Here is a 25,324-nt window from a genome sequence, read left to right on the forward strand (position 1 = left end):
TTGTAATCCTTTGACACTGGGTTTCTCCAAATGCGTTGCAGATTCACGCTGGAACATTAATTTCACTAAGCTCTAGTGTGAAGCCTGACGTTATATAATCCACAAATGCAGATCTGGAACAATCTAGTGCATCTCAATACGAATCGGAAAACCATTTCAACTCAGAGGTATGAAAACTATCGGAAAATACGACACCCGGAAGCAAATGCAGCACGTCTATGGTTGAGAAAAGCAAAACTCCTACTAAAACAAACAGGAGGGTCCCATCTTCCGTCAATGCACAAAACACATCCCACCAAAACATGGAATCATATTGCAGCACGATTGCAGGAGAATCGCGAATTTACGAGACGTCGGTGGCGCCGACCGAATAAAATAAAACTATCAAACAAATTTTCGCAGCACGCCGCCGGCCGCGGTCTCGGCCTTGGTATTGGTGGTGCAACCAGCATAAAACAACAATGGGGAAGCCCCATGTAGGTATCAATTGCCTACTGAGCAAAAATTCAATGCAAACTTCTATAGACACTCGACTTGACTGGAACTCGTCCAGACGGAATTCGCCGGGTGTCAAAGATCGCGGGTGTCGCGTGTTGCGTTGGGTTGTTATAGATATCAATTTTTATGCCCACCTCTCACACGGAATCCTTCTTGCCCCCCCCCCCCGAAACACACCCCTCGAAGACATTATCGGAATCTAACAAATATATGGAACAGCTATTTCTATTATCCTGTTTTATTTTCATTCGCAATCTGAATGACAAACCAGTAGGGGGTTGGCAATGGCAACAACAACTGCTACGACGCGACGTCGATCACGACAATTGAAAGTGCATGTTTTGAGCATATTTGTCATCTATTTAGCTTGCGAATCATGTGAAAGGGTTTTTGTTGGCAAAATAATTTAAGGGTTTTCATACGAGTTTTACCGTGAAATGTTGAGTAATAATTTATTGAATTCTTACAGAGATATTCTGAGAAAAAGAGTAAAATCATGAATGAATTTTAATAGTTAGCCAACTTTCAAAAACCTATCCAGTCGCGAATGTGGTCCAAATTTGGTACCAGAAGCCCTATTCCGAATACTTTGTCAAAATGTTGTTTATTTGCTTTCTGTCACTGTAATACGTGGTTACCGTACTTTAGCGCATGATCAAAAAAAAGTTCGTGACGAAGTAATAATGCTTACGATTATGACTATCGTTTGAGGCTTCATCGCTGCTTTGTTCCCGTTCAATAATCCAACATCGCGTTTAATTGGTTCGCGGATGGTGAAACGGTGATAAACAGAACCAAACCGCGAAGTTTATGGGAAAATATTAACGAGTATAAAAGGGAGTTACGTTGATTCATGCATATAGCTAATAAATCAGATATCAATATTTATAGTGGCTGCACGTAGGAAAAATGTAAATGTTTGTTGGAGTGGGTGAATGGCAGAAGAACGAAAACAGAAGATTCAAAAGACAGAAGAGAGACTCATGAGGAATCAGGAATTAGAATTTCGAGTGGCACGTTCCCCATGCAAAATTAACAAGTTTGATTTTTTTTGGAAAAATAATATTTTTTATGCATAATGGACACAAGATCTTACATTAACAGTTATGTGTCCAACAAAAAAACACCTTTAACAGGCCAACGAGGGTACCCGGGTACCCGAAATTGAAATGCTCATAACTATGGCTTCCTTTAACCGATTTGGACAATTTTAGATATTTTGGATTCAGGAACTCGTCCACTTTTTAATTCTGTACAATAGAACCGGAATATTGGATCTGGTTTTTGGTAATCCGGATTTTCCGGAGTAATGTTCCAGTACTAGGGTATGATTTGAAAATTATAATAATGTACTAGCAATATGAGTATCAAAACTCTTCAAATTGTCTCGGAAGTCTGTTTTTTATTGTTACGGAACCCTACGGCAATTTGAAAAATGGAATTGGAATGGAATGGCCACTCACGGCCCCACGGGAACCTGCTCCGGAATGTCCGTTCCGGGGTCAAATCACCAAATGGTTCCAAAACCACGAGATACAGCCTACTGATGCAATTCCAAGAATTTTGATACCCATATTGCTAGTATTCCATTGAAGTTCGCAAATAGTACCCCAGCACTGGATCCTGCTTCCGGAAACCCGGATTCCCGGGAACCGAATGAAGTAACCCGATGCACTTTTACCAAGTCCAAAAGTGGATGAGTTACTGAATCCAAAACGGCCAAAAGTATCGAAATCGGTTGGATATTACCTTAGTTACGGTCATTTTAGTTTTGTGGGTACCCGGGTACCCACGTCGGCCTGTTACGTAGTAAAAAAAATCAGAAGCCCCTCCTCACTCCCACCCTTACTATAACAACAATATTATTAACCCAAAAGCTTGACTTAGTAAGTTCGAAGATGTCACAAAGTTTCAATTTCCAGCTATGGATAAAACATAGGAATTTAATTAATTGAAACTTAAAAAGGTACCCGGGTACCGCGTCGGACACACAACGGTTAAGTATGATTTTTTAGTGTTTCGAATTCTCCTCGTCAGTAACTAACACCAAATTAATGCTAGTTAGACACGTCCAAACCAGCGCCAAATTGGCGCAAAATGGACACTAAAGTTCAAAAGGTTTTTGCCGTGTGTGAACGCTGAACAATTGGCTGGTACCGAAAGATGTCTCGATCAAAATTCCATGCGAAATTACTTGTGAAATTCCGTGAGAAATCCTGTGTGAAATCCCGTGCGAAATTCCGTGCAAAATTCCGTGTAAAATTTCGTGCGAATTTCGCGCGGAATTTCGTCCGGAATTTCGCACGAATTTCGCAAAAAATTTCGCACGGAATTTTTCATGGAATTTCGCACGGAATTTCGCACAGAATTCCATACCAATCGCACGGAATTTTGCGCAAAATTACGCACGAAATTTGGTACGGAATTCCGCACTGGATTTCGCATGGGATTTCGCACAGAATTTCACACGGAATTCCGAGCGAAATTTCACACGGATTTTCCCGCGAAATTTCGCACGAGATTTCGCACGGAATTTCATACGGAATTTCGAGTGAAATTTCGCACAGAATTCCGCATGGAATTACGGACGAAATTTCGTACGGAATTCTGCTCCGAATTTCGCACGGAATTTCGCACGGGATCTTGCACTGAATTACGCACCAAATTTCGTACGGAATTCCGCTCGGAATTCCGTTTGGAATTTCACACGGAATTTCGCTCGGAATATTGCACGGAATTTCGCACGGAATTTCACACGGAATTTCGCTCGGAATTTCGCACGAAATTTCGCACAGAATTTCTCACGGAATTTCGCACGGAATTTCGCTCGAAATTTCACATGGAATTTCGCACGGAATTCCGCACGAAATTGCACAAGGATTTTCGCGTGAAATTTCGCACGGAATTTCGAGCGAAATTTCGCACCGGATTTCGCACGGAATTTCTTACGGTATTTCGCATGGGATTTTGCATGGAATTATGCACGAAATTTCGTACGGAATTCCGCTTTGAATTTCGCACAGAATTTCGCTCGGAATTTCGCACGAAATCTCGCACGGAATTTCGCACGGATTTTACCATGGAATTTCGCACGGGAGTTCGCACGGAATTTCTTACGGAATTTCGCACGGAATTTCTTAAGAGATTTCGCACGGAATTTCGCACGGAATTTCACGCCGAATTCCGCTCGAGATTTCACACGGAATTTCGCACGGAATTTCGCACGAAATTTCGCACGGAATTTCGCACGAAATTTCGCACGGAATTTCTTACGGAATTTCTTACGAAATTTCTTACGGAATTTCTTGCGGAATTTCGCATGGAATTTCGCACGGGATTTAGCACGGAATTACGAACGAAATTTCGTGCGGAATTCCGCTTGGAATTACGCACGAAATATTGTACGGAATTCTGCACGAAATTTCACACAGATTTTCGAGCGAAATTTCGCTCGGAATTTCGAGCGAAATTTCGCACCGGATTTCGCACGGAATTTCTTACGGTATTTCGCATGGAATTTTGCATGGGATTTTGCACGGAATTACGCTCGAAATTTTGTACGGAATTCCACTTGGAATTTCGCACGGAATATTTCTCGGAATTTCGTTCAGGATTTCGCACGGATTTTACCATGGAATTTCGCACGGGAGTTCGCACGGAATTTCTTAGAGAATTTCGCACGGAATTTTGCACGGAATTTCACGCGGAATTCCGCTCGAGATTTCACACGGACTTTCGCACGAAATTTCGCACGGGATTTTGCACGGAATTACGGACGAAATTTCGTACGGAATTCCGCTTGGAATTTCGCATGGAATTTCGCATTGAATTTCGCACCGAATTAAACACGGAATTTCGCATGGAATTTCGCACGGAATTTTGCACGGAATTTTGCTCAGAATTTCGCACGGATTTTACCATGGAATTTCGCTCGGGAATTCGCACGGAGTTTCTTACGGAATTTCGCTCGGAATTACTCGCGAAATTTCGCACAGAATTCCGCACGGAATTTCCTACGGAATTTCGCGCAGAATTTCGCACTGAGTTTCGCTCGAAATTTCGCACAGAATTTCGCGCGGAATTTCGCACGGAATTTCGTACTGAATTTCGCTAGGATTTTCGCACGGAATTTCTTACGGAATTGCGCACGGGATTTTGCACGGAATTTTGCGCGAAATTTCGCACGGAATTTTGTACGGAATTTCATACAGAATTTCGCACGGATTTTCGAGTGGGATTTCGCACGGAATTTCGCACAAAATTTCGCAGTGAATTTCGCTCGGAATTTCACACGGAATTTCGTTCGGAATTACGTACGAAATTTGGTACGGAATTCCGCACGGGATTTCGCATGGAATTCCGCACGAAATTTCACACGGATTTCGTACCGGTATTCGCACGGAATTTCTTACGGTATTTCGCACGGGATTTTGCACGGAATTCCGCTTGGAATTTCACAGGGAATTTCGCTCGGAATTTCAAACAGAATTTCGCACGGAATTTCGCTCAGAATTTCGCACGGAATTTCGTACGGAATTTTTCACGGAATTTCGCGCGGAATTCGGCTCGAGATTTCACACAAAATTTCGAAAGCTCGAAATTTCGCACGGAATTTCTTACGGAAATTTCGCACGGGATTTTGCACGGAATTTCGCACGGATTTGCGAGCGGGATTTCGCACGGAATTTCGCACAAAATTTCGCTTGGAATTTCACACGGAATTTCGCTCGGAATTTCACCCAGAATTAAGCACGGAATTTCGCGCAGAATTTCGCACAGAATTTCGCACGGAATTTCGGGCGAAATTTCGTACGGAATTTCGCACAGAATCCCGCTCGGAATCTCGCAATGAATTTCGCTCGAAATTTAACACAGAATTTCGCACGCGATTTTGCACGGAATTTTCGGGCGAAATTTCGCACGCATTTCCGCACGTAATTTTCGGACGAAGTTTCGCACGTAATTTCATACGAAATTTCACACGGATTTTCGAGCGGGATTTTGCACGGAATTTCGCACAAAATTTCGCGCGGAGTTTCGCACGGGAGTTCGCATGGAATTTCACGCTGAATTTAACACGGAATTTCTTCGGGAATCTCGCACAGAATTTCGCACGGAATTTCACGCGGAATTTCGCTCGAGATCTCACACGGAATTTCGCACGGGATTTTGCACGGAATTGCGCACGGAATTTCGTTCGGACTTTCGCACAGAATTTCGCACGGAATTTCGCTCAGAATTTCACACGGAATTTCGCACGGAATTTTTCTCAGAATTTCGCACGGATTTTACCATGGAATTTCGCCCGGGAGTTCGCACGGAATTTCTTACGGAATTTCGACTGAAATTTCGCACGGAATTTTGTAGGGAATTACGCACGAAACTTCGTACGGAATTTCTCACGAGATTTCGCACGGAACTTCGCACGCAATTTCGCACGGAATTTCACGCGGAATTTCGCCCGAGATTTCACACGGAATTTCGCACGGAATTTTGCACGGAATTACGTACGGAATTACGCACGGAATTACGGAAAAAATTTCGTACGAAATTTCATGCGGAATTTCGCACGGAATTTTGCACGGAATTGCGCACGGAATTTCGCTCGAATTTCACACATAATTTCGCACGGAATTTCGCTCAGAATTTCACACGGAATTTTGCTCAGGATTTCGCACGGATTTTACCATGGAATTTCGCCCGGGAGTTCGCATGGAATTCCTTACGGAATTTCGATCGAAATTTCGCACGGAATTTTGCAAGGAATTACGCACGAAACTTCGTATGGAATTCTGCACGAGATTTCGCACGGAACTTCGCACGGAATTTCTTAGGAAATTTCGCACTGAATTTCGCTCGGAATTTCGCGCGAAATTTCGCTCGGAACTTCGCACGAAATTTCGCTCGGAATTTTACGCGAAATTTCGCACAGAATTCCGCACGGAATTTCACGCAGAATTTCGCACAGAATTTCGGACGAAATTTCGCACGGAATTTCTTACTGAATTTCGCACGGGATTTTGTACGGAATTTTCGGGTGAAATTTCGCACGGAATTTCGCAGGGAATTTTCGGGCGAAATTTCGCACGAAATTTCGTACGGAATTTCGCACGGATTTTTGAGCGGGATTTCGCACGGAATTTCGCACAACATTTCGCGCGGAATTTCGCACGGAATTTCGCATGGAATTTCGCGCGGAATTTCACACGGAATTTCGCACGGATTTTCGCTCGGAATTTTGCACGGAATTTCGCGCGAAATTGCGCACGGATTTTACCATCAAATTTCGCACGAAATTTCGCGCGGAATTTCACGTGGAACTTCGCACGGAATTTCGCTCTTAATTTCACACGGAATTTCCCGCGAAATTTTTCGGAGAACTTGTAAAAAAGACCTATACTGACCACCGAGATTACGAGATTTAGATTTGTTCCATTAGATCTATGTTTACGTAAAGAATAAACAACTCCTCAGAATCTGTATTTATAAAATTAAATTATTTATTAAAATATAAATTTGAATTTAAAAAATTTAGAATTGTGATAAAATTACTATAAACCTACTCACAGAAATATTAATAAACATAAAATCAAACTTTTTGTGAAAATACTAAATTATTTCACTGGCGAAAAAAGCACGAAGAGAAATTCACCGCGAAAATTTCCGATAACGCCAATGTTGAATTTAAGGAACGATGGCGATGAAATTAACGTTGAATTTAATGCCAGTAACGGCGCTGAATTCATCGTTAGTTGTGGTAAAGTTTAATTCAACGTTAACAACCCTGGTCAATAGGATGGGTGTCGGACGTGGAGTCCCGATTCATGACAAACCATTACACGCTGGATGCATTCGTCGTATTGGGCTCGTGGATAGTAGACCTGTGCGCCGCCGCGCCACGCCGCCGCCGCCGGTAAATTTCAACAAACGCCGACGCCGAAAGGTAGACCGGCGGCGCGCCGCCGACGCTTTTTTCTCACGCCGACAATTCGCGAACTCGAAAATCATTAGCTCATAATTTTATCCACAAATCTATGAACATTGTCTATGGTCCGAATATACGACGTTAACTGATTCATGATTTATCACATATTGATCTTTATTTGGTATTAGTGGTTGTGAATTAGATCACTAAGTTAACAAAGTCTTGATATTTTCTCGAAAATCATTACACGACACTCGGAATATAATTCATGGATCCATTCTTGCTTTGTGAACTGGTTATGATTGCGAGCATATAAGTTACAATTCACCATTCGTGGTTGCCACTATTTTTCAAAGAAAATCTGGCAGTTCAATTAAAAATATCTGGCAAAATCTGGCACTTGACAGCGACCTCATAGTCATCGAAATTTGGCATATATTTTAGTTTTCCTAGCATATGCATCAATCGATTTTTGTAAAATTTGGGACATTTTTACCCAAATTTCCAAAATGTGTATGTAGCCGCTTCCAAAACTTAAAAATCTGACAGAAGGAGAGATTTGTGTTTTTGTCTGAAGGCTGTCAAAACCTCTGGCTGTGCCAGATAAATCTGGCATAATGGCATCCCTGCCTGTAACCCTGTTATTCTTTTGTTAAGATTCAGTGTAATTTTCGAAATTAAATGAAACTGCGCTGAGCACCAAAATACATTACCTAGCCACAATTCATGTCCGTGAAATGATTAAGAAAACTATACTCTTAAACTAGACACGTGACTCTGTGTAAAAAATCCGACGGTAAGCTCAAGACGATCACGATAACACGACGAGAATTTACGAAAATCGTTGCACAATCGTTCAATTCTTGACTTTTTCAGTCAATAAAGTTAATATAAATCAATGTATCATCAAGTTATGAACTAGAAACATAAAAATATTAATCATATTCAGGTACAACCACCTACTAAACATTTGAGTATGATGAAATCTTTTTTTTTTTGCGTGAACTAGTTTTGTAAAAACACAAAAATTATTTTCAATATGAGGTTTATTTATCATTGATTGAATCGTGACCTATTTTGAATTTTTTTCTTGAAGAATAGTTGGGCAGAGTGATCTTGACTTTTAGCGACATTGGTGTACTGATGTGGCGTAAGGGTAAGATTTATTAATCGTGTCATCTAGCCCCACTCAGGAAAGATTTTCAGTGGCAGTTGCATCAGCCCGGTATCACAGACAAAGAGGACGTAACACGAGATGAATTTTCATCACTCGTAAGTAAAACGGTCGATTTAAATTACAAAAATGCGCCATATCAGCGAGCGTGGCGTTAGTGAAATGATTTTGACACAGAGCTAAATGCGTTACTTAGTTTCCGCACCCACCCAAAAACGTTACCGTCTCTTTAGTCTCATGCAAACCAAAACCAACAAAATAGGCCGGAAATGTGAAATTCATTCTTGTCGAAGTGCCCAAGGCGGGAGTTGTTCACAATTATTTCTTAAGTTACAACACGATGCCGATCGCCGAGTAAGCACTTAATAGGATGTTAGTAATTTAATTGATTCGGTGTATCGAATCTGACAAGATGTATGCAATGCATTCGAATTTGTTGGTCCCCGGATCTGCTGGAGCAATTGGCGGAGTGCAGGTGCTACGAAAACTAGAGATACGCTCAGACCATTTTCAATCAGACTTGTTTAGTAATCAGTTTCAACTCAATATCAAGTCGTGAAATTATTATGAATGATAGTAACTGTATATTTAGGTTTCGTTATGGTGTAGATCTGTATGACTCCAGCACATCGAGCATACTTTGCACTCTAGATAGAAGCAAGTCTTAAGTTGAAAGAAAATGTGGTGCCACGGAATCGTATGCGTTATTTTGTACTTACAAGAAGTAAAAGTAAATGCCAACCAGGAAAATGAAGTAATGTCTATACCTTGAAAGGTCCTTACATGACCATTAAAAGTGACATTTCTGTGCAGTAATGCCATTAATGCCATTAGTAACGCCTCGTGTTAGGGTTCCCGATATGTGTGGGATTCTCAAAGAGCGACGGTAAAGAAGACTAAAATGAAACAAAAAACAATGAAACGACAACAAGAATTAATTTCCTCATACAAAACAAAAACTATTTTACCGTTTTAATTTCCCAAACATAGAACAATAAATAATTATTATGGGTCATTGAAATACAGTCGTTACTCTGCATTCTTTAAATTTGTCCATTGCAATCATTATTTCATGCGAAGTCGTAGTATGCGACATCGACAATTTTTCTATTTCGTTCTTTAAATTTTGCAACTGTGAAAATAGTCCCGCCATTCATTTATTATCTTGCATTTGGCAAGCAGGGTGGGCACTTGTGACGCATCAGCGAAATTAAATGCATTTCTTTCCATCAAAATAGAAATTCATAATGCATTTTGCGTTGCGTGTAAGACGTCAAAACCCTACAAAAAACCAGCCCTACATTCAACAAAACATCTAACAAATTTGTAATACATTCTGAAAATGATCTGCTCTAGGTGGGCACTATTGGAGCTTCAGTTGAAAAAAAAATTACTTGACATGATTACGAGAATTCAATTTTGTGCAATGTGTTCAACAGATGTCGCTAGAATTTTCTTCAAGCTGGTAACGTCTGTTTGTATGTGCTGCGAAGTTTGTTACCAATTTGGGAAAGGAATTTTACTGCCAAGAATTGTTTTTAGTTACATAGGCGTGAATATTCGTCACGCCGACACACGCCGGCGCGCCGCCGCCGATTGGGTCCAACGGCGTGACGCCGCCAACGCCGCCGCCGCCGGCCAAATATTTCGCTTACGCCGCCGCCGATTAAAAATGCATCGGCGCACACCTCTAGTGGATAGCGATGTCTGCGCTTGTGGCGACAGTAATCACGATATCGAACACATTTTCGGGGCGTGTACCGAAGATGCTTCCGCCAGGGTTATATACAAAGTAAAGGAGAAAAGTAGAGCAATTCGTGATTTTTTTGTATTAAAGGACAATTAGTTGGTAGTATTTTCCAGCAAAAACGATGTTGACAAAAAATTGATGTTTGAGGTGTTCAAAATTTAAAACAATAATTCATTGCAATGAATCGAAAATTTTTAGACGAAAAATGAACCATTCAAGTACACGATAATGTAAATAGAACAATTAAAAATATATGAAAATCGGCTCAGTAGTTTTTGAGATATCAAATTCACCTCAACAGTTCTTTTCAAGAAACTCCATTCGGAGATAATTGTGTTCAAAATTTTGTTTTAACTTTATTCCTCTTTGGAACTAGACCGCGGCATACGGCTGTAGTTTGAAATCTAGCGCTACAATCTGAATGAAATTTCAAACAGATTAGCGAGCTAAACACGGTACAGTAATGAAAAATCCTAACCTAATTCTAAGCGGAAGGAACAAAAAGTATAAAAATTGAAATTAGTTTCGTGCACTTCCTCTATAGAAACTTCCCATCAATAGTTAAATTGCTACTGATTTAACCCCACCTGTAAGTGATTGATTACTCGATTCTACACTCCCAGATTTCGCACAGCATTATTCATAATTACTAATCGAGCGTTACAAACATTTAACCTCATTGAACCGCTATCGACGATGATCCACCGTATAGCGCTTCTGCAGAACCGGAAGTAATCAAACTGAGTGCTTTTCTTACCAAATATTAATACAGGCATGATAAAGGTCGATTGAATACTTACCCCACCCATCGAATAGGGATCGACGCCACGCTTATTTAAAAGTAATTTAACTACATCTTCTCTAGAGTACATGGAAGCAATATGTATCACATTGTAATTGTCCTGAAAAGATAGAAACGAGCAAAGGAGAAAACATGTAATTAAGGATGATTTAGCACAGTTGGATATAGGCGTGAACAACTGATAACTAATTTGCCGGAAATAAATCAACCTCTTTTACGCTACTAAACATCCATCAATCTTTTTGATTGATGACTATTGGATTTTTTTCTGTATTGATCAGCTACTAAATACGCAGTGGAAGAAAGTTTGTATCTAAGCAACCCTTTTTTTATATTTTTATCGTTAGACTTTTTTGAGTTTAATGGTATTTTCATTTTTGACAGTGACTGGAATAGTGGTTTAATAAGTCTATTTCTATTTTCTACAGTACACTAATGTAGAACCAAGCAAAAACGAAAATGCTATTAGTTTCACTATGATTCTACACAAATGAAGTGTAAAATGCCTCATTAAGGCTTACCCTAAAAATTACCCCACCGTTAAAATTCATAAAATCCATTTTACCTTGTTGATTTTGGCCTGACGCGGAATGTAACGAGCTACGCCCTAATAAAGCAATAACATGCACATTTGCGTCAAGGAACCGTCGTGGTTACATCTAGATCACGTCCGATACTAGTTATGGCAATGCATGCAAAGTTTTCGCCATGGCTCCACCAGCCAGGCAGCCAGGAGTGTGGATTGGAATTTTATTATTGGGCGATGACGGACTGTTTGCATACCGGGTTATTTAGGTCACCGTTTCAAGACGGCTGCGGGGTCAAATATTTTATTGCTAGTAAACATTGACTTCGCGAGTATGGGGAATAGACCGGCAACAATTTTGACTTTTTTTCGGAACACTGTTGAATCGAACGGTAATTGGCTTCACATACCTTTTGTAAAATATGAGCTTTTTCTGAAAACTCTAGTTCACCCACAAGAGCTTTCAAGTTTGTATGTATACGAATATACGAAAAATAGCCAAAAGAAACAATAAATTCATTAAAAAATGCCATTATCATCTTGTGCATCTCACAATCTGCAGATATATAATATAAAGTGTAAGGATCAACATTGCTGAAGACTGCAAATTGATCCGATTTTGCAGTAAATAGATATTCTCATATAAAGTTATGTATTGCCTCTCTTTCTCGCACATGCTTATTTAAAAAAAATCGGTTGGTCTTCAAAGTTAAATAACTTTGTTAGAGAACTTCCAATCAATATGCAACCTTCAACAAGCTGTTCGTTATAAAATAAGCTATGTGACCAAAAGTTTTGAGGTACGCAGAGTTACTGTTGATTTTTCATTTGATTTTAAGTTTTTATTTCCTTGTTTCCATATATATTACCATAGAAACATAAAACCTCTTGTGGGTGAACTAGAGCTATCGGATAAAGCTCATATTTTGCATGTGATCTTTGCATCCAATTACCATTTGATGGGTAGAATTTGTAGCAATGTTCCGAAAAAAAAGTCAAAATTGTTGTCGGACTAATAGGGAATGTTCAAATATTTTCAGGGATTACACACCTAGAAAAAATCTTGTAAATTGACGTCTCCTGACCCTGACATATGCGAGCATCTAAAATGACTGAATTCTACGTTTGGTTTTAATTTTACATGACGTTGAATTTCGTAAATCACGTAATTTTACTCTACATATAGCGTTTATTCTGAGTGGTAGGAAGTGTTTCAATTTTATGTCATTGAGCATATAAAGTACATGTTTCATGTAAAATTGAACGGAACACAGTAATGTTCCGTCATTTCATTAATTATGGTTTGTTCAATTGTGTCATGTTTACAATTACGTCAACGATAAAATTCGTATTTTTGTGTGTACTATTCGAAATACAAACTGTTATGTGACTAATAATCGCATTACTGAAATCAAATAAATACAATGATAGCAGGAATGATTACAATACTTTGAATGTAATAGAAATATTTGATCAAAATAACGTGATTTGTCAGTGAAGTTAAATAATAACACGGTGCCACAGATTAAAAAAATAATTAACATATTTTTAAAGTGGTCTGCTAAAGGTTGTAAATCTCGTCAAATACAACATAAAACCACGTTTGATCAATTTAATATACCCCAAAAATCTTGATTTATAGCCAAACAATCGTTTTTCAGTACTTTCAGTACGAAGACGAGAATTTTCCAACAGATTTTAATTTCTCGAAGTGGTATGGTATGCTATGTTATGTACTATTGTTAAAAGTACTATACGGTTTTGGGACAACAATATGAAAGTACCCATTATTTTGCGATTTATTAATTAAAAAGTATGAAAATTGCTCAACATTTTTATTAAAAAGCGTCTTTGTTTAGACAAAAGTTTAGAGAGAACATTTAATTTCGCATTCAACGATCTGTTTATGATCAAAATCGGTTGACAATAGCAGAGTTATTATTTTCCAAATTAGAAACCTGCCCGCATGAACTTTTAAGGGGATATTCTGAATAAAAAATTTCAAAAAATATATTTGTTTGCCCGATTAAGTATGCATTAAAAAGTATGTGTGGAAAAAATAACGGAAGATATAATTATAGTATCTTATAGTGCGAGACCAGAGTTAAAAATAATCAAAACTGTTTGTTGACGGCTGAAAATGAACCTGATGCGACTCGTGGTGAATAGAAAAAATATTCATTCGAAAATCCGACTTATTCATTCAATTGAATATCGTACAATAATACTCATTTCACTAATTATCTAGGCAAATGTTTTCAAATGCCGATGAAGCATATAAAATAACAATTATCATCGATAACATTGTGCCAGCGCCTACTTTGATGCGTTTGATTCGTTGCTGCACGTTCGCTTCGTGTAATAATCGGAGACGAATGAAAATCTGCATGGATGAATGGGCGGTTTGTTCGTTTGACGTTTTCACTGAATACACTAGTTACCAAGAAAAATGAAGCTGTGAGAAAATGTATTTTCTAGACTAATTTTGGGTCGCTGAATACGAAAACAATATTCATTTTTTTGTTCAAAGAAGCGATTTTGTGATTTTCTCAATAAGCTTCTTTTTGAGTACTTTTTTTAGTTTTTAGTCAATATTTCGCGTGAAAATCATTCAATTAATTTGGTCAATATTCAGGTTGAAAGGTGCTGATATGCCCTTTTCAGAAACATATAACATGTGTCGATCATATGTAAAATTTTTAGTGTTGCCAGCGAACCAAGTTAAAAAAAAGTTAGAATCTAATATGAGAAATAATACGTTAACGCTAATTTTAAGCCTAATATCAACAACATCGGATGGAAAATGTTGATGCTATGGCACATTGATCGAAATTAAAATTTTGTAATTTTAGCAGGCCCTGCCCTGGTGCGGTGGTTCAGATCATAAGCCAGTTGTCAAATATTTGAGCCCCTATAGGGAAAGAGTCTCAGTGGGATCGTAGCACTAGCCAAGTGATGTTCTGCAAACTAAGAATCGGCTGCGAAGTCTGTTGAAGCAGAAGGCGAAAATTCCTCTAAGGGATTATACTGCCAAGGCTTTGTAATAGCAAGACGTCGACGAAATGTGTATCTTCCAGAGTTTGCATCCAGCAATAGTCACCAATCATGCCTTTGTCTCAGAGGCTCTCATATCGCTTTTCAATTGCTGTAATGTCCTGATGGAATATTTCACCTAACACGATAGGCATACCGACCTAGGAATCCAAAGCTCATTTACGAATTTAGATTCGAAGCCGAACTAATGTTTATAAGCAGTAAGAACTTTTTCGGTCAACTGGTTTTTGGAACGATTGTTAAATATGTGGTGAGTCACAGAAAAAACAAAGCTTTTCCAACGAATATTTGCACATTTTAAAAAGAGCACTTAGTTGTACAATGAAAAAAACCGAGATCAAATGCCGCAGTTAGCAAACGCTATATAGGGTAGCAACGTGTAATAATACACTCATTTGAAAGCCCCTTGTTGCAACACCACGAGAAATCTGCGTGTTTTTTTTTTTTGTAAAAGGTAAATTCCATTAGGGTCCAGCAGTTAATGAAATGCGATCAGGGCTTTTGGGATGGGGACATGGTAGATGACTACCGCTTGATGCAAGTTCGAGAAGACTGTACCCAATACAAACGATAACTAGCAAGTGTAGAAGATTATTTCAAGTATGATTGTGCCAAAAATTACAATTTTCACTCAGTGTTTCATACCATCTGCATTTTTCATCCGATGTATATGTAAATATATAAATAGATTATCTATCACATTAGATTCTAAGAACATTTTTTTGTTTCCTTAATTTATTATAAATAATTAGGGTAAGGTGGGGCAAATCCGACTGTAGGGTAAACCCGACCCCCCTCTGTTACCGAAAATCAGAAGCACTACGCGAACTAATATCAATGTTGTCGTGTAGAGCATCGAAAATAATCATAATGGTGGTATGACAGCATTTCATCAATCTACATTGAGATGCTCAAACGACAAAAAGTGTGTTTTTAGAACTTTTGATTTGACTTTTGTGCATCATTGACTACAGGATATTTCTGATTGTTAAAGTGATTGCATAATAAATGTAAGTGGATTTAAATTCTTGGATTAAAGTCCTACGAAGTGCATAGAAGAATTTCGTTCAACCTTTCTCATATTTTTTTTTTGATTGCATCGTAATGAAAAATGACGCGTTGGGGCAAATCCGACCACTAAATAGTGGGATAAATCCGACCGCTTTTTTGCTAAGAAATTTTTTATTGTTCAGATTGGAATATATTTTTATTGTTATTATTTATTATTTTTGTGCAAAATGGTTCATAATTACAAACGAAAGACACAAAAACATGATGATTATAGTATTCGTCGAGCAATTGCTCCGATGCAAATGGGAATATCATTACGTGCTACTGCTTGTGATTTCAGCATTCCAAGATTGACATTGAACTCCATTTTCTTCATGTTACAATTTAATAACACAACATTCGTTGATTTATCATTGAAAAACCATAAAATTTGGATAATAGCTGCACTAAATCAACTAAAAACATATGGGGTCGGGTTTACCCCACCATTTTTGAAAACAGCAGAAATGAACATTTTTGTAAAACGCTTGTAACTCAAGATATTCCCAAAATCCAAATAAGATGCTATATACAGAAAGTTGCTCAGGAGTCTAACCTTTAATTTGGTATATAAAACGACTTGATCCGATGTAAAATGAGCATTTACAGCCAAAACAATTTACTAGGTCGGATTTGCCCCACCTTACCCTAACGAGAAATATGCATTTTGAAAAAAAAGTCGAAAATTACATTTTTACATAATAAAAGTACATTTGACCTACGCATATTATAAATTTTCAGAAAGGCCACATCAATACTTTTCGAACTGCAAATTCTTGTTTTGATCGGATCCTTTTTGAACGAGATATTGACAAATAACTAAAAGCAGTCACCAAAACCATATTTTTCAAAGTAATCTCGAAAATGTTTCTTTGAAAAAAATCTATTTTGTTTTCGTATTGAGCGACCCAAAATTGACTTAGAAAACACCTTTTTTCCTTAGCTTATCACGACTACCTTAAAATTTGTGAAATCCGTCACATTAGTTTCTGAAAATATGAAAAATAAATTTTCCTGCAACAAAAAATTAGAGCAAAAAAAACGCTTTTTGAAAAAAACTCGAACTTCTTTAAAAGAGAAATTGAGTATGATTTTCGTGTTCAGCGACTCAAAATTAATCTAGAAAACATTTTTTCACGCAACCTAATTTTTCTTGTAAACTTGTGTAATCTTATTTAAGACCAAAAGAGATATGTGAAAAACAGAACAATTTTCACTCGGTGCATAATAACACCAACAGTTTTTATCGGATTTTCGTAATCTTAAATTCACGTGAGCAGTTGTCTGCCACATAAGACTTTAAAAGATTTTTTTTGCACAATTTATGAAAATCAACTAAAAATGAGTTATTTTACAAAAAAATACTTTTTTGATTTTGGTTGCTCATTACCTTAAATTGTTAATAATTAATCCAAACATGTTGTACAATACCTTTCGAATGGTGAGTCGATTGGGTTAATCGGAAGATTTGTTCCTGAGATATTGACCAATAACTGCAAAAAGTGCCCAAAAACATGTTTTTCAAAAAATCTCAATAACGATTCTTTGAAAAAGAAAAAGGATTTTCGTGTTCAGCGACCCAAAATTGACTTAGAAAACAGCTTTTTTCTTAACTTCATGCAAACACCTAAAAATTTGTAAACTAGTGATATTGAAAATGAATGTGGCTGAATATTATCAATTTTCATTCAATGATTTTGAATATTTGTAACTCTGTACGAGACAATACCTCACAAACCTCTTAAGTTTCTAATTTGGAAAAAAATAATAACTGCCATTTTTCAAACGATTCTGATGATAAATAATAATGGTAATAGTGTGTGGTCAACGAAACTGCAACCGTTGTTTATTTGTCTATCTTAAACTCGTAAATTTAAAGTGAAAAATTGTTCGATTTGCGTTTATATTTATACCTGTCCATTGCTCGTGAAAAAAGCTACATTTTGAGCTAGTTTGTTTGTGAAGTTGAACGAGTGATTTCGCATCAAGGCGTAAATTCTTTAATCTGTTTCTTCTCCCGCGGCAAACAAAAATAAACACCGACAACAGCAACAGGACACACGTTCAAAGCCCGCGCCCGGGCGAAGAAAGAGGTGCGGACCAAAGCAAACACAGAAGGCCATGTCGTCGGCGCTGTGCAATGCGTGTTCGCAGCAGATTTCTACCGACTCTGATCGGGTTCATTGTTTTGGTGGATGCATGCAAATTCTGCACACCAAATGTTCGAATTTGAGCATTTCCGCGGCGAATGCTATGAAGGACAACGTTGCTCTGAAGTACGTGTGTTCGGAGTGTCGCAAAAAACAACTCTGCCTTAATGACGCGAGTAAGAGATGCGTTGAGATTGCCGAGAAAATGCAAGTGTTGAATGATGTTGTGGATAATCTCGAAGGCGTGATACAAGAGGGCATTATAGCTGGTATTTGCGAGGCTGAAAAATCCATGCTCCCCCGAATGATGTCTGCACTAAAGGAAGTGATAAGAAATGAAGTTACTGCAGCTCATAATTCGTTCGAAGTCGACTCAATCGCTCGTCCCAATACAACCAGTACATACGCAAGCGCAGTACGTGGCACAGAAGCTCTGTCACGCTCGAAGGCAAAACGGACTGGTACGATAGAGCGACCAGCACTGAAAAATAGCTCATGCGATTTTCCCACAATTGAGGAAGGTGGTCTTTTAAGGTCTGGAAAGCGTCGCAGAATCAACCGTGATAACGAGCACGACGTTGTGCAGAATGAAAATCTTTCGCCAGCTTTTACTGAGTGTGAAAATAAAACACCAGTACCGAAGTCAAAAACCTATTTTAATCCACCTAGCGGTGCAATTGTGCCTTTCTCAATCATGAATCACGAGAATGTGTGCGTTGTTCATATTCATTAAAAACTTTTAAATGCATATATTACATTTTATTATTATACATCACATGACAACTATATACAGGAAAATAAATCATTATTCGAGTTCTAAAATTTTGAAAAAGAAAAAACAGCCACGGTAATATTGAACTGAAAAAAGGTGCGAAATCGGCAAAGTCTCAAAAAGTCGATTTTTAATAAAAAAAAACATTTTTGAAATAACATAAAATCTCGACGTTTCATGCATTTTAAAGATGTTTGGCATCAAAAATACGAATTCGATTTCTGAAATTTCATGGGGTCCCCCCTTTGGAAAAAAAATTTGAAATCCGGCTTATATGGGAATTTCATATGTGACCGGACGATTTAGTCTATATTTCCGGACCCATATAAGCGATCCGTACGAAATTTTATAGACTATAGCTATCATTTGGGACTAAGTTTGTGAAAATCGGCCCAACCATTTCAGGGAAACTGATGTGAGTTCGTAAATTTTGAAAGATGGCCGCTTTTCCCGGGCACTTCCGGAACCGTCTATGGTGGTCAATGTAGTCAACGAAAGTTTGTTTGGCCGTCGGTGACCCAGAACTGCAAAGTTAAGTTATTTGAGAGACATTTTAGCGAAATTTTTACCTTTTTTGCTTCCATCGGAGTATCGGTTTGAATCACAATTTGCTATGTGATCGCACGCCACAACCCGTAACTCCTGAACCGGAAGTCGGTTGGAGATAAAATTTAATAGCCATTTACGGGGACGCAACATCTTTCATTTGAGAATAAGTTTGGTTGATTCGGTCTAGCCATCTCCGGGAAACCGATGTGACTGTTAGTCTGAATTTGGATACTTCCGCCGGGGCTTCCGGAACCGATGATGGTGGCCAATGTGACCAAAGAGACTTTGAATGGCTGTTAATGACCTAGTACTACAAATCGAAGCAGTTGTGGTCACATTTTGGAAAATTTTTCACCATTATACATTCATTGCAGAATTTCTTAAAAACGACATTTTCTGCGTGATCGTACTCATCACCCTGTAATTCCGGAACCGGAAGTCGGATCCATTAGAAATTCAATAGCAGCCTATGGGAACGTTGCACCTTTCATTTGGGACTAAGTTTGTAAAAATCGGTTCATCCATCTCTGAGAAAAGTGAGTGAGATTGTGTTCGCGTACACACACACACAGACGCACATACACACACACATACATACACACACAGACATTTGCCGAACTCGACGAACTGAATCGAATGGTATATGTCACTCGGCCCTCCGGGCCTCCGTTAAAAAGTCGGTTTTCAGAGCAATTGCAATACCTTTCTATTGAGAAAGGTAAAAAGGTGCGAAATTGGCAAAGTCCCAAAAAGTCGATTTTTATAAAAAAAAATTTTCGAGATAACATAAAATCTCGACGTTTCATGCATTTTAAAGATGTGATCGCACGCCACAACCTGTAACTCCGGAACCGGAAGTCGGATCGGGATGAAATTAAATAGCCATTTACGGGGATGCAATACCTTTCATTTGAGGCCAAGCTTATTCGAATCGGTCGAGCCATCTCCGAGAAACCGATGTGACTGTTATTCTGAATTTAGATACTTCCGCCGGGGCTTCCGGAACCGATGATGGTGGCCAATGTGGCCAAATAGACTTTGAATGGGTGTTAGTGACCTAATACTACAAATCGAAGCAGTTGTGGTCATATTTTGGAAAAAAATCACCTTTATACATTCATTGCAGAATTTATTAAAATCGATATTTTCTGCGTGTTCGTACTCATCACCCTGTAATTCCGGAACCGGAAGTCGGATCCATTAGAAATTCAATAGCAGCCTATGGGAACGTTGCACCTTTCATTTGAGACTAAGTTTGTCAAAATCGGTTCAGCCATCTTTGAGAAAAATGAGTGACATTTTTGGTCACATACACACACATACGCACATACACACACATACATACATACACACATACATACACACACAGACATTTGCCGAACTCGACGAACTGAATCGAATGGTATATGTCACTCGGCCCTCCGGGCCTCCGTTAAAAAGTCGGTTTTCAGAGCAATTGCAATACCTTTCTATTGAGAAAGGCAAAAAGGTGCGAAATCGGCAAAGTCCCAAAAAGTCGATTTCCAAAAAAAAAAAAAAAATTTCGTGATAACATAAAATCTCGACGTTTTATGCATTTTAAAGATGTTTGGCATCAAAAATACGAATTCGATTTCTGAAATTTCATGGGGTCCCCCCTTTGAAAAAAATTTTGAGTTCCGGCTTATATGGGAATTTCATGTGTGACCGGACCGTTCAGTCTATATTTCCGGAACCATACAAGCGGTCCGTGCGAAATTTTACAGACATCTGTGGGGATAATATAGCTATCATTTGGGACTAAGTTTGTGAAAATCGGCCTAACCATTTCCGAGAAACTGATGCTAGTTATGAAAGATGGCCGCTTTTCCCGGGCACTTCCGGAACCGTCTATGGTGGTCAATGTAGTCAACGAAAGTTTGTTTGGCCGTCGGTGACCTAGAACTGCAAAGTTAAGTTATTTGAGAGACATTTTAGCGAAATTTTTACCTTTTTTGCTTCCATCGGGGTATCGGTTTGAATCACAATTTGCTATGTGATCGCACGCCACAACCCGTAACTCCGAAACCGGAAGTCGGTTGGGGATAAAATTTAATAGCCATTTACGGGGACGCAACATCTTTCATTTGAGACCAAGTTTGGTTGACTCGGTCTAGCCACCTCCGAGAAACCGATGTGACTGTTAGTCTGAATTTGGATACTTCCGCCGGGGCTTCCGGAACCGATGATGGTGGCCAATGTGACCAAAGAGACTTTGAATGGCTGTTAATGACCTAGTACTACAAATCGAAGCAGTTGTGGTCACATTTTGGAAAAATTTTCACCATTATACATTCATTGCAGAATTTCTTAAAATCGACATTTTCTGCGTGATCGTACTCATCACCCTGTAATTCCGGAACCGGAAGTCGGATCCATTAGAAATTCAATAGCAGCCTATGGGAACGTTGCACCTTTCATTTGGGACTAAGTTTGTAAAAATCGGTTCATCCATCTCTGAGAAAAGTGAGTGAGATTGTGTTCGCGTACACACACACACACACACAGACGCACATACACACACACATACATACACACACAGACATTTGCCGAACTCGACGAACTGAATCGAATGGTATATGTCACTCGGGCCTCCGTTAAAAAGTCGGTTTTCAGAGCAATTGCAATACCTTTCTATTGAGAAAGGCAAAACTGTGCGAAAGATCGAACAAACGGTAATTTTCAAGTCTAAAACTTCTCAAGTAGCTGAAATAACCAAAAAAGACATCCGAATTAACCTTGATCCGACTACATTCTCTGTCAAAGATGTGAGATTTAAAGATAATCGCGCGGTGGCCGTTAGATGTGATTCTAGCGAACTCGCTCTAAAACTAGTGTCCACTTCCAAAGAGTTGCTCTCCGAGAAATATGACATCGAGATTCAAAAACCGCTCAAACCGAGAATCAAAGTGACTGGAATCTCAGAAGAGTTTTCCCAGGATGAAATTATTGGAAAACTTTTTTCCTTTTTTTATTTCGACTATGTTAGTCACATTTTTCTTTTTTTTACATTTTAACGACATTCAATTAGCTAGAGATTACTGGGTAGGGAAAGTAATGAAACTTAGAGCCATAGTACTCAAGTGAAAGGATGTGAAGTAAACAGATCGGAAAGCTAGAAGTGGCAGGGTCATTAGAACAGGCTTAATATCATGCGGGCTTAATTTTTGCCTTCTGATAATGAGGGTCGAGCTTAGGCAGAATAACTACGAATCACCCGAGTTCACTATCATGTGTCCTGATAAAGGTAGACGTATCTATCTTTACCGGTTGTCACGGTAAACGGTAATTGAAAGGAAACCAGTGCCTACCCTGCTTGGCCAGGTAAAAAATTCGAGAGTATATGTCTTCACGAAGCTAGGATTGATACTGCAATCACATTGAGAGAAACCTCGCAATTACAGACGTTGCAGTTCACGCACGCCAACCTACCTGGGCCTCAAACTACAAGCTCGGGAAATCATTTGGAAACTAGTGCCAACCCTGGTTCGTCAGGTAAAAATATAGAGCGTATATGTCTTCCCGAAGCTAGGTCTGATGCTACACACACGTTGAAAGAGTTTACCCATTTGCAGACACAATATCCCACTGTTTCACATGATCACCTCAACGGTATCTGGTTTTATTACCAGAACGTACGTGGCTTACGAACCAATATTGATGCTACCTTTCTTGCTGTACGCGATTGCAATTTCGATGTCATTATTATGACAGAAACTGGTCTTGATGAACGGATCGAGTCTCTTCAACTTTTCGGCAGTTCCTATAATGTATTCCGCTGCGATAGGAACAAAACCAACAGTACGAAATCCAACTTCGGAGGTGTTCTGATCGCTGTTGCACAGCAACATTCTAGTTCACTTGTGAACATTACCCACGGGACTAATTTAGAACAAGTCTGCGTATCGGCATTCATCAATGGATGTAAGCTTTTTCTTTGCGCAATATATATTCCTCCAGACAACAGTAGAGATGTCTGTATGATTGAGTCACACATTGCATCAGTGCGTGAGCTTTGTGACAAGGGATCAATTGAGGACACTGTCTTGGTTTGCGGAGATTACAATCAACCACGCTTGAGTTGGTTATCGCATGACAACGTAATCCAAGTTGAAAATGCTGCCCAGTTACCGCCAACAAGTTCCGCCTTAATTGAGGGAATGAATTTTTTAAATCTTAACCAGTTTAATGTACACGCCAATCAAATCGGACGGGTCCTTGACTTAGTTTTCTGCTCGATGGACCACAACATTTCGGTCGAGAAGTCAGTATCCCTCCTTCTACCCGTCGACACGCACCACCCTCCGCTAGTTGTCACGATGCAATCGCCTAGTTGTCCGGCTATGCCGGTAGTTGTTCCAACTAGCCAACAGCTGAATTATCGCAGGATTGATTTTTCCAAGCTGTGTGATTTGCTCCATCTGGATTGGTCAATGCATCTAGGAAACAGCGATGCAGATGCAATGACTATGAACTTCTGCCGAGTAATTCAGGACTGGTTGCAGAATAATCTCCCGGTAAAACGACAGCCTGTTTCCCCGGCGTGGAGTACATCGACGCTGCGATCCCTTCGCCGAAAACGAAATGCATGCCAACGCAAACTTCGTCGCAAACGATCGCCGGCTACAAGTCACGATTTTCACGTTGCCAGTGAAGCATACCGGAATCTCAACGCTGTTCTGTATAGATCGTATGTACAACGAGTTCAAGTAGGCTTACGAAGTAATCCTAAAGGATTTTGGAACTTTGTGAATTCTAAACGGAAAAATCACAGCGTTCCTTCCAATGTGTACCTCGATGGAAAGGCAGTGTCGTCCACTGCAACAGCCTGTGAATTGTTTGCCAATCATTTCGCCTCCGTCTTTGCTCCCTGTTCAGCGTCTGATCAGGAAACCGAAATCGCATTAGGAACTGTTCCGCAAGATATCGCTGATTTAAGTACCTTTTTGGTTTCACCCGGCATGGTAATAGCAGCTGCAAGAAAGCTAAAAAGCTCTTTCTCCCCTGGACCAGATGGGATTCCAGCTGCTGTTTACTGTCGCTGTGCCGTCGCTTTGGCTGAACCTTTGTCTCGCATCTTCAACCAATCATTTGACCAGGCTAAGTTCCCCGAAGTTTGGAAGCAATCCTACATGTTCCCAGTGTTCAAAGCCGGATATAAGCGAAATATCAAGCAGTACCGCGGAATAACGAATCTTTCAGTTGGATCTAAGTTGTTTGAAATTGTTGTCAATCAATTCATCCTCACCTCCTTCATCTCCCCAGACCAACATGGCTTCATGCCCGGGCGATCCGTTTTAACAAACCTGCTCGAATTTACGTCAACTTGCATCAATTGCATGGAGAAGAAAACACAAGTGAAAGCAGCTTTTGACCGAATCGACCATGAAATTCTTCTCAAGAAGTTGTACAAGTTAGGAGCGTCCGACAAGCTTACATCGTGGCTACGCTCCTATCTTACGCACAGAACGCTTTGTGTGAAATTGGACTCTTGTATATCGGCTCCGTTTACCAATAGATCAGGTGTACCGCAAGGCAGCAATCTGGGCCCACTACTTTTCTCACTGTTTTTTTAATGATGTAGCAGTAGTGTTAGGTTCCGGGTGCAAGCTCACATTTGCTGACGACCTTAAGCTGTACTTAGTCATCCAGTCAGTCGAGGACTGCCGCCAGCTGCAAGCACTTTTGGATCGCTTTGTGAAGTGGTGTCGAATGAATCAGCTTACCGTAAGTATTGCCAAATGCTCCGTGATGACGTTCCATAGGAAGAACGATCCGTTAATCTTCGATTACAGTATCGACGGGGTTGCGCTACAAAGAGTCAAAGAAGTCTGTGACCTGGGTGTAATTCTTGACCACAAACTGTCCTTCAATTCTCACATGACCAACATAATTGCGAAAGCAAATCGGCAGTTGGGATTTATTTCGAAGATTTTACGGGATTTTACGGATCCTTACTGTCTAAAATCCCTATACTGCGCATTGGTTAGACCAATCCTCGAGTTCGTCTCACCGGTTTGGAATCCGCATCATCTAACTTGGTGTTTAAAATTGGA

General features: G+C 39.4%; 1 protein-coding gene across 3 annotated transcripts in view; it reads right to left on the reverse strand.

Annotated features, from left to right (window-relative positions):
• Nucleotides 1-25,324, reverse strand: part of LOC131681539 (serine/threonine-protein phosphatase 6 regulatory ankyrin repeat subunit A) — a 243,902-nt gene that overhangs the window by 148,887 nt on the left and 69,691 nt on the right. For all 3 annotated transcript variants that reach the window (XM_058962363.1, XM_058962366.1, XM_058962365.1), the window contains exon 3: nt 11,148-11,249. In XM_058962363.1, coding sequence (XP_058818346.1) covers nt 11,148-11,249 — 102 coding nt within the window. The remainder of the gene's footprint in view (nt 1-11,147; nt 11,250-25,324) is intronic.

This window comes from Topomyia yanbarensis, chromosome 2 (assembly GCF_030247195.1).
Source record: "Topomyia yanbarensis strain Yona2022 chromosome 2, ASM3024719v1, whole genome shotgun sequence".
NCBI classification, from domain to species: Eukaryota; Metazoa; Arthropoda; class Insecta; order Diptera; family Culicidae; genus Topomyia; species Topomyia yanbarensis.